Here is an 11,278-nt window from a genome sequence, read left to right on the forward strand (position 1 = left end):
GCATATAATGACAAGTAGTAGCATATAATGACAAAGTACCAGCATATAATTACAAAGTAGTAGCATATAATGACAAAATACTAGCATATAATGACAAAATACTAGCAAATAATGAAAGTTCTTCACATAAGGCAGTTACGGCGTTCCATAGAAAAGTTTGATTAATAAGGCCTACTGATCTTATTTTGTTTTTTCTTTACTAGAGACAAGCATCCGTGTCCTTAGATAAGCCAAGATTTCCTCTGACATTTTGTTTCACTCGTAAGACAGGATTTCTTTATATTTAACTCCAAAACATTGGATATCATCTATTTATTTATTGAGTAAATTACACTACTGCATTAATATATCTCCCTCTCAAATTTAGGGGACAAATATCTCGTCATGTCGAGAAAGCCAACACTACAAAATGCAATACATGTAGCTTCCATGCCAAGGTGAAATAGTTATCCTGGTGCAATATCTTTAATATGTTGACAAATTTTATTTGAATGGCATACATGTAAATGCAATTGTACTAGACCGTAACTACCATGAAGGCAAGTGAGGCAAATGCCTTACCAAAATTTTAAGAGTATTTCTTAAAGTTGAAAAAAATTAACTTTGTACCAATAATTAATTAAGAATGTCTTTGTTTTAAATTAATACTTTCAAATTTTGTTTAACTTTTAGTAAATTGATCATCTCAACAGAAACTTTATTATCCTTTATATCCATGCAAAAATAATTCAAAACGTGAAAACATTCAAAGATTAGGTTTTTCATTTACTAAAGCCCAGGTAAGCAAAAAATCCTCCCCTGAATTAAATAACCCCCTTCAAGACACAACTGTGGACCCATCTGGGACTCACTAAAATAGTTAGCCTAATCACACCCTTTAAATATGCCCCCATACTAATAAATCAATGTATTTTGAAGCAGTTGAGAACATTTTTTTTTTAAATATCAGATTTGTTTATCTGACCATCTAATTTCAAGCTTGCATTTAGTTGCACCATGACGGACACTGGTAACCTCTTCTGCACAAAACCTCGGACATTCTGTTAGCGAAGTTGTGACAGTTATTCGAAACCAGATCGTATCTGCCGTACTCATTTTCATAACGCCTAACACATCGTTCGATACAATCCAAACTTAGGTAGCTGTATCCAGCTGGATATCTTTCGGTTTTTCCTCTGCAATGTTCATCTAAACGACTATATCCACTTCTCGAACCGGACCCTAAATGGAAAATTGATAATGCATTGATCAGATTATTACTTATGTAGACATACATAGCCAGTTTCCTGCTTAACAAATGGCCATTTGAATAAAATATGCTGAAGTCTAAAAGCAGTAACTTGATTATATGTATTCACTGATAAAAAGCTCACTGTGTCATTCATTGTAGAAAGGAGTTTTAATATTGTATGTAGCAACAAAAAATTTAAATTGTCATCAATAATTTGTTAGAAACGCCAGTGCTACTAAAGAAATTTCATGAGGAAAAATACGGAAGGATAATAAATCAGTAAGTATTTTTCGTATATGCCTAATTCTGTATGTTAAATGAAGTTTTCCCGTGAAGTCAAAATTATTAAGCTTCTACATGTGACCTGTTTTGAATAGGTGGGACACCGATCACCTTAAGTGACTCCTTACTCGCACACTGACCTCGGACATAAATGGTGTTTTACCATCTTGCTTATTCAGTCACGTGATCTTATTTGAATTTCGTTTAAATGTTATCCTGTTGAAATACGTTATTTTGTGGCACGCATAACACTATGTTCTTGCTTTCAAAGCTTGCGTGGCGCAGTGTTTATAACGTCTGGTCTAGAGTCGCGAAGTAGGAAATTCATCCGAACGTCGCGGGTTCGAAATCATTGAAAAAATCCCATATATTGCTATGTAAAACTGTGCTCATCCATCGTAGTCCCACCCTACCCCATGGGGTCATGACTTAAAAATACACTACCTGATGAGGATGCTTCCATATAAATACGACTAATTATGGCTTTGCTGTTCTTGAGAAGAAGATTTTTTTTATAGAATTTTTCTATATATTTCTATGAAAAACTTAGATTTGTGGCCCCAAACCTTTCCTCAGGGCTCTTGATTTGAACAAACTAGAATCTACACTACCTAAGAATACTTTCATATAAATATGACCAATCATGGCTTTGCTATTCTTGAGAAAAAGATTTTTAAAGAGCTTTCCTAAATATATCTATGTAAAACTTTGATCGGTCATTGAAGCCCCGCCCTACCCCGGGGACAATGAATTGAACAAAATTGAATTTACACTATCTGAGGATGCTTCCATTTAAATAAGACCAATCATGGCTTTGCTGTTCTTGAGAAGAAGATTTTTAAAGAATTTTTCTAAATATTTCTATGTAAAACTTTGATCGGCCATTGTGGCCCCACCCATCTTCCAGGGGTCATGATTTGAAGAAACTTGAATGTACACTACCTGAGGATGTTGTCACAAAAGTTTTAACTTTCCTGGCACAGTGGTTCTTGATGAGAAGATTTTTGAAATATGCCACTAAATTTTCACTATTTCTAAATTATCTCCCCTTGAAAGAGGGCGTGGCCCTTCATTTGATTAACTTGAATCCCCTTCACTCAAGAATGTTTTGTGGCAAATTTGGTTAAAATTGGCCCAGTGGTTCTTGAGAAGAAGTCGAAAATGTGAAAAGTTTACAGACGAAAGGACGGACGTACGGACTACAGACAAAATGTGATCAGAAAAGCTCACTTGAGCTTTCATCTTAGGTGAGCTAAAAACCTTATGGAAGAACTTTATGCAGAGCGAAATGTGAAATGTAATACAAGGCAGTTTTTGGCTGAAAAATGTATCGACCTGATGCGTAATCCTCCACCAACCATATATGAAGTTTGAATGGAGCGTAGCGGTGTTAACCGAGGATTCCATATTGTAGCAGGAAACGATCGGCAACCCTCATCTAACTCCGCTACGCTTCATATAAACATTGGATGTGATTGTTGGAGGAATACGCATCAGGTCTGGAAACTGCCTTGTAACACATCTCATGTTTGGCTTTTGCATAAGGTTCTTCAAAAAGTTACTTAATTTTCCTAATTCTTTATTGTAAATTGGGTTTTGATAACAACCTTATTTTAGTAGGTCTCAAAAGCAGAAAAAAAATGTTGGACGCGCACAAAAGTCACTGAAATTCAAATAAAATCACATTATTGAATCAGCAAGATGGTAGAATACCTTTCTATCATCTACCTTTTTGACGTTCGAGGTCAGTGTGCGAGGTGCGAGCCATCCAAGGAGCTCTGAGTGAGGTGGGAATAGTGTACAGGAAATTAAAAGGAGGAAGAGGGAAATTAATTACAGATGATTTATAGCCTGTGTAAATTGACTACAGGTAAAGTGTTTAAATCTGTGATGGGAAAAATATTTGGAAAAACTTTGAAAAAATACTGGTAAATTCATAAAGTAAATTCGTGATACTTAGCAAATGAAAATTGATTGAAGGTTTAAGATTGATATGACTCTGTATAAAAACTGAATGATATGTATTTTACATTTAGAAAAAAGTTATGAATTACCTGATTAAGAATAATTATAATGATAATAATAATAAAATTAATAATATGGTTTTAAAATTATTTAAATGTTATTAGCGAGAAAAATTGTTAACACATTTTTTTGAAAAAAAACTCACCTGTAAATTCAAGATATTTGCCTCTGTAGTAGATAAAACGAGGGGTATAATCCCATGTCCCTCTCATAGGCGCACTGCGTTTCCCTTTCTTCCCGCTTTTCCGCATGCATTCGAGGTCTGTTGTACCAAAGTAATACGGCTTTGCATTACCTGTAAAAATTCAAAGTTTTTTTTTAAATTTAATACAATTTTTTAAATAAAGTATTCATAAAAATAAAATAAGAAAAAGAAATGTTTATAAAACAAACATATATATATATATATATATATATATATATATATATATATATATATATATATATATATATATATATATATATATATATATATATATATATCACGGAATACCTAATTAGTACGAGGGCCGTTAAAAAATTACGGGGACTGTGCTATTAATTACTCTTACAGACGTCATATAGTTATAAAATTTCACAGAAATATGTATCTTAAAGATTCCAATAGATTTTGGGCAAAATTTATGTATTTAAAAAAAAATTCTACTAAAATTATCGGTATGTTGATATTGTTGATGGAGAGGTACGGCGCACGACAAAAAAAATGAAGCAAAAGCATGCGGATTCAAAAAATTAACTCAATGATTTTCTAAAATTCGCGATATTTTTCAGCAATTTTCTCAAATGTACCTTTAAATTGTTCTATTATTATGTATTTAGATTTCGGACGTAATATTTGAAGTACTAACAGAAATTTAGTGATTTTTCTCTGATGCAATTCCCGTGAAAACGATTGTGAAAATGACGTCTCCTGAATTGACGGCGCACCACACCTTTGTTAAAATATGTGTAATGCTCGAGATATCGGCAACATAGATCCAAAATATGCATAATAAAACATGTAGTAAACTAGGCTACTCGTGACATTCGCCCTCAAATAGCAAATTGAAATTTTAGACAGTTAGACCTCTGTAAAAAGGCTATACGGGAGGACGGGAAGAAGATTATAGACGAAAAGTTAACTTTATCCGGACTGTAAAGAAGGTGATTGAGAGCCACCAATATCACACTATATCTCATAAGTAGCTTTTGGTTTAAAAAAAAAGAATACTCTTTACTTGTTTCATATATTTTAAGCTTGACAAGAAATTGTTTTGATGTTGAGTAGATAAGGTACCTCAAACTATACAGGTACTCAGGGGAAAACGTTGAGAAAATGAAAGCTTAATTACATATTTTTTTTAATGCTTGTGACGTCGAAGATTTGGCTGCGCCGTGACTTAATGGTATGTCCTGAAAAATCACTGAAAATTAATACCAATTTACAACATTTTGATATGAAATTTTGAATACCATATAAGTAAAGATTCTTTTATATTATTTGTGAAATTTAGCCCGATTATGCCGTCAAATATTTCTTCTGTGCAACAAATCCGCGTAATTTTTGAACGGCCCTCGTAAATAAAGTATGGTTTTATTTTTCTTTTCTTGTTTAGGGGTGGGTATGTGATGGGTCACATTCGAGCTTATTAAACGACACCCTTTATGATAGACTGTCGTAAGAAAGATTGATTAATTTTGAATGTATTAAAACTTTGGGTAACAGCAGCTCTACTGTGGAAAGGGATTACAAAGTAAAATAAAATCATTTTCATGGAACCCCAAGTTAACAAATATTCAATATTTGCATCTATCTTGAAATAATTGTATCTGTCTTCTAATTAATTGCACCTATCTTTAATTCAATTGTACCAATCCTTAATTAATTGTAGCTAATTCCAAATCAATTATACCTATTTCATATTGATTCGTAGATCGGTACAATTGATTTGAAGATAGGTACAAATGCCACGATTTAAAAATAGGTGTTATTATTAGGAATGATAGAGGTTTAAAATAACCAAACTACGAAACAGTCGTGTAATGTAAAATACGAAAAATTTTGAAACTCTTTTGTATACCAGCAGAATTATTTCACATAAATTTCATAGGCTTTCTGTCTAGTAATGAATGATTTAAAGATAGGTGCAATTGATTTGAATCTTTAATTATTTTAAAAGACACTGACAATAACAACTCAAAATAAATATATACTCCCAATAAAATACGTTGTACAGTTCCTTACATATTCAAGTCACTGTCAGAGGGATGTTCATTATTTTAAATAAAAGAAAAAGAATTAAACCTAGTCACTATTAAATTATATCTTTCTTTAATTCTCTTGTGGATTTGTTTCTATTGCACCTAGCTATCTTCAAGTCAATTGTACCTATCTTTAATTCAGTTGTATCTATCTTCAAACGAATTGATAATGGGTATGATTCAATGAAACCTATCTTCAATTGAATTAGAGATATGTATAATTCTGTTAAGGATAGGTGTAATTTATTTAAAGTGATTTTAAACCTAGGTCTAATTATTTAAAGATGGGTTAATTATTTCCACCTATTTTAATTGATTTAGACCTTTCTTTAATTCAATTGTACGTATCTTTAATTCGTTTGAAGATACGTGTAGGTTCAATTATTTTAAAAACAGGTTTAATTATTTGAAGATAGGTACAAATATATGAATATATGTTTATTTGGCGTTCTATACATATTGTTAATTTGAATTTACTTGGTAGTTTTGGATATATATAAGATCATTTAGAGCTTTCAATTTAAGATTCTTGAGAATTCAGCACAAGCTTCAGATCATTTACAGAGACTTGGTTAGGTGATCTTCAGGCAAACAAAATGCGATTTGTTTTGGTAAGTTATTTTTCTGCAGATAAAAGATGGTCATAATTTGGATGTTTAAAACATAACCAAATGCATTTGTTTTTTTTTTTAAAGATTTGTCATCTTCTGTTCATATGTACGCTGTTCCTCTCTGTTGAAAGTTGGTGGTTTGTGAAAAGCGGAAACGACAAAGGATGTCCATACCAAGTAAATTCAAATTAACAATATGTATAGAACGCCAAATAAACATATATTCATATATTTGTACCTATCTTCAAATAATTAAACCTGTTTTTAAAATAATTGAACCTACACGTATCTTCAAACGAATTAAAGATACGTACAATTGAATTAAAGAAAGGTCTAAATCAATTAAAATAGGTGGAAATAATTAACCCATCTTTAAATAATTAGACCTGGGTTTAAAATCACTTTAAATAAATTACACCTATCCTTAACAGAATTATACATATCTCTAATTCAATTGAAGATAGGTTTCATTGAATCATACCCATTATCAATTCGTTTGAAGATAGATACAACTGAATTAAAGATAGGTACAATTGACTTGAAGATAGCTAGGTGCAATAGAAACAAATCCACAAGAGAATTAAAGAAAGGTATAATTTAATAGTGACTAGGTTTAATTCTTTTTCTTTTATTTAAAATAATGAACATCCCTCTGACAGTGACTTGAATATGTAAGGAACTGTACAACGTATTTTATTGGGAGTATATATTTATTTTGAGTTGTTATTGTCAGTGTCTTTTAAAATAATTAAAAATGATTTTAATGTTACATCTGTATGATTTCACCATTGGTATTTACAAATTAAAATTATCCAGCTTTCGTTGATACTATTTGGTTGATATTTTCAAATTGTCATCTTCCAGATAAGAATTTTTTGAAGAACTTTGCTCATTTTCCATTCTCGTGGTTTTCTCGAAATGTAGCGCCGAAAAATGACAATGCTGCAAAAAGAAAGCATGCCAAATGAAAAAATAAAAAAGTATTTATCTTTTAAAATAGTTGATTGTTACCATTGAAAAATTAATTCTTTCACATTTACAATCTGAAACTTCAGAATTATGCAGTCGAATCCATCTTTTATGATGCTAGATTTCGAAAGTAACCCTAAAAATGCCAGTCTTTTAACATGAAAAGCAGTCGAACAAATGAGAAACACTGTTGTCATCTTGCGCTTTATAAAGCCATGCTATTGTACAGAAATAAAAAAAAAAGTTACATGATTTGCACTGTTTTGAGTCAGTACAAGGCAAGGAACTGCTTTAAAAAGAAAGAGTACATGGACAGCTACATTTGACGAGAAACAGCGATAAACCATCTGGAAACTATCACAATCTATCAGCTAAGAGTAAATAAAAATCATGTCAATAATTACGTGTGAATTACGCTTTAAGTTAGTTAAATAAACTTAAAAGTAAGTGAGAAATCACTTTCAAATATATTCTGTTGCCTCGTTACACAATTTCGCATACTAACAATGTGACCAGGGATGGCAATCGAATATAGGTAATCGGTTAACCGTCGAACGTTCCGACCGATTAACCGGTAAATCGTATTTAAATTAACATTTTCTTGATTTTTTTCAAGTCACTCTATCCGTATACACAAAAAACTAAAAAATACGATAGAAGATAAAACCATTCCATTCATCTTTTCGACCCTTGATCAGAAAACTACAAGTGTGTTTTTTAAATATCAATTTCAGGGGATATTATTAGATTAAGAAATTCAGGAAAAAAACTTCATCAATAATTTTCCAGAGCAGATGTCACACAAGTTCATTATATATTGTCGCAATTATAAAAAAAAAATAATCTGAATTGTAGCCCGTAATTTTTTTTTTACCTGGATAGGTAGGCCTAACTGAAAACAGCAAACATGTCAATTTACAGTGCTACGAGTGATTCGGTTATTATCATTAAAGAATATAGGACACGGAAAATTTCGTCGTCAATGCAGAGTATAAAGAATGGACTAACAATAAGTATGAAAAACGTCAGTCAGCATTTGACTTATCATAAATTGTATTTGCTGACAAGGTCATTGTATCGATCATAGAACTTACGAAATAATGACTTAAACGAGACTGCTGATATTTTTGTTTCATCAACTTGTTTGTCAATAATTTAACTCTTTTTAGAAATTGTTCATACGTAGAGTATGCTCTTGCGTATCGAATCAATTGAGATATATTAACTCTGTACATGTATGCAGGTGATGAAGGTATATTTCTTCATAAGTAAGAGAAGTTGACGATAGAAAAGTTAAAGTCATCACGTTTATCATAAAGCTTGGTTGTTAGATTACTATTAACATCTTTTTGAATTAAAATATCCAAGTATGAAACAGATGTGTCAGACTCTGTGGTATCCTTTATCTCAAGCTCATTAGGATATATGTATCATCATAAGAAAGAAAATTACCATTGTTAATTGACAATTGAAGTTGCTGAGTTGAAGGCCACAGCAAGTGTTTTCTTTTCACAGCATAAGATTTTGCACAAATATTGCTTCAGATGAAAACAAAAATAGGTCTGCTAATAACTGGGCGCAATTGGTATCCATAGGAATTCTAATAGATTGTTGGAGGACCTGGTTCCAAAAAAAAAAACAAAAAAAAAACATAAATACCAGGTATTGTCAATCAGAAACCCAAGAATATTTTCGATGTCGACTTCAGAGTACTTGTGTGTGCACGTGCTAAATAACATAGAATTACCCCTCAAAATACGCTGTTTATTTTCACTTTTAACTTTTAAGTAAGGAAAGTCAAAGGACAAGGTCAAGGGTCACGAGGTCGGTAAAAATATCAAGTCCATATCTCTTACAGATCTTGAGATTCAAGGTGTGACGGACGGGCAGACAAACAGACAGACTGACATCCGATAAGTTGATCCCTTAGTGCCGCTCTGCTCTGCAGGCGACACAATAAGTGAACGTACGTTTTTCAGAGAGGAACTAGCGTTCTATGACGTAATATAATATTCCAAAACTTTCGCTAGAACTATATACAGTTATGGACTCTTTTGGTGTTGAATATGGTTTGTTATTTGCCAGAAAAATATCAATATTGACCGAGGCGAAGCCTAAAACATTGTTTCATTATATAGTCAGAATTTGAAAAAAATAAGACATTGAAGGCTGCATGATGAGAGCACTTTCATTTATGAACTTCAGTCGTTGAAAATAAAAAAAATATCCAGATTATACTTTGTAACATCCATGTATTCTTTTTCGGGTTTCGGTATGTTTAGAACGCCCAAATGTGATCCAAAGAATGATCATGAGATTGGTTTGTCTAACCTTTTTTCTCCTCATATACATATCTGGCTTCGGTCGTTGTAACCATTGTTTACAACGCTGTTTATAAGGTTGATTATGACTTCACAATACCGCTGCACGCGCACTGACCCTCCGGTGAATACGGCCTCAAATCCGGTAAATATGTAGTGTTATGAACTGTTTCCGCTTGTATAGATTATACAGGGACTATAAATGAATAATATGATAAATATAATGATTGCATTTATAATTCTTCATAACTTGCGCGATATTTGAGGACAGTGGATTAACTTTAATGTTTCTCTCTTAATTACGTGGGTTCAATTATCTATTTAGGAAATTTTATTTTGTATCATCTGTTTGGTATTTGTGTATTTTACTAGTAAAAGACGTTAATGGTAATCTTATATCAAACGTAATAACGTAAATTTTTTTTACACCCTCAGTTATATAGCGATATACCTTTATCAACTATGTACAGGGTTTACATATCTCAGATGATTTGATATGGAATAGCATGTTCTACCTATGAACAAATTCTAAATAGAGGTAAATATTTTATCGAACAAGTTAACGAAAAGAATATCAAGATGCCTATATAAATTTCCTAAGTTCGTTGGTCAATACAGTGATTCATTCTATATTTAGTCAAATGCTGAATGGTGTTTTCATACTAATAGTTAAGCTTTCATTAAAACACTGAATTGTCTCTTTTTTTCGTTGTTCGGACACGGAGTAAACGGCGGATGTCACCGGTCGGCAGGGCATGCTTCATTCCTCCATTTAACCTGATCTTACCTTTGATGTTTTAGAGGTCCGTGCCCTGCTTATGATTTGTACTGTTTTAATGTACTTTTGATCTTGATTTCTTGATTTGGGGGAGGGGGGGGGAGTGGCCCCCACTTTTTTCCCAACATTACTTATACTGTAGGAAATGTTCATTGAAAGGCTTGTTTGGCCCCCCATCCATTAGTGATATAAGGACAATGTAGTATAAAAAAAAGATACTGAAATTAGCTGGCATTGAAAAAAGTTGGCCTCTAACACACACCCCCCCCCCCCACCCCAATTCTCCCCCCCCCATTTGTTTTTGTTTTTTTTTTGCTTGTCAACTTTTTCAAGCAAGTAAAAAAAATCTCTGGCTGCCCCCCCCCTTTCAAAAACGATGCTACCTGGCTGATTACTCCTCGTTTTTACATATATTTCATATTCAAATAGGTGTTATGAAGTGATGATATCATTTATTCAAATAACTTTTTCAAACTGGTACACATGATACTGCATGGAGATAACGAACGGTATTCAAATCAGGAGCAGAGCAAACTTGAGCTCTAAAAAGAGATTTGTTTGTCAGAGGTAGTTAGGTATTATGGAGAAACAAGCATCCACCGGTTATGTTTTTGGGTCGGGTTGGGAGGAGTCCAGAAAATCTTCGGGCGAGTAGGAGGTTTCGAGACAGTTGATTATTTATTACTGTTTCTGCTGTGACTGCAGATTTATAGTTTGAGTGTTACTTAACGAAGATTGAAGTTTCATTGGCTGTAATGAGAAACCAGTAGAAAAAATACAAAATACTTATCATACTTAAGACTCTTGCCAATACTCGACA

At 32.5% G+C, this 11,278-nt stretch overlaps 1 protein-coding gene across 1 annotated transcript; it reads right to left on the bottom strand.

Moving 5' to 3' along the window:
* Window positions 1-946: 946 nt before the first annotated feature.
* LOC134260877 (uncharacterized) lies at window positions 947-3,829 on the bottom strand. The gene is made up of 2 exons (XM_062743402.1): window positions 3,684-3,829; window positions 947-1,221 (listed from the first exon to the last, which is right to left on the bottom strand). The coding sequence occupies exons 1-2, from the start codon at window positions 3,787-3,789 to the stop codon at window positions 986-988; spliced, it is 342 nt and encodes a 113-aa protein (XP_062599386.1). The 5' UTR covers window positions 3,790-3,829; the 3' UTR covers window positions 947-985.
* Between the last annotated feature and the right edge of the window lie 7,449 nt (window positions 3,830-11,278).

Source organism: Saccostrea cucullata, unplaced genomic scaffold (assembly GCF_032062105.1).
Source record: "Saccostrea cucullata isolate Sc308-1 unplaced genomic scaffold, CSIRO_AGI_Scuc_v1 ctg4533, whole genome shotgun sequence".
NCBI lineage: Eukaryota > Metazoa > Mollusca > Bivalvia > Ostreida > Ostreidae > Saccostrea > Saccostrea cuccullata.

What these genes read in the sequence shown, in the direction of transcription:
- LOC134260877 (XM_062743402.1), bottom strand. Translation starts at nt 3,789, where the DNA reads ATGCGGAAAAGCGGGAAGAAAGGGAAACGCAGTGCGCCTATGAGAGGG. An exon ending in CAAATATCTTGAATTTACAG is followed by an intron (nt 1,222 to 3,683) that starts GTGAGTTTTTTT and finishes TTTTCCATTTAG; the next exon opens with GGTCCGGTTCGAGAAGTGGA.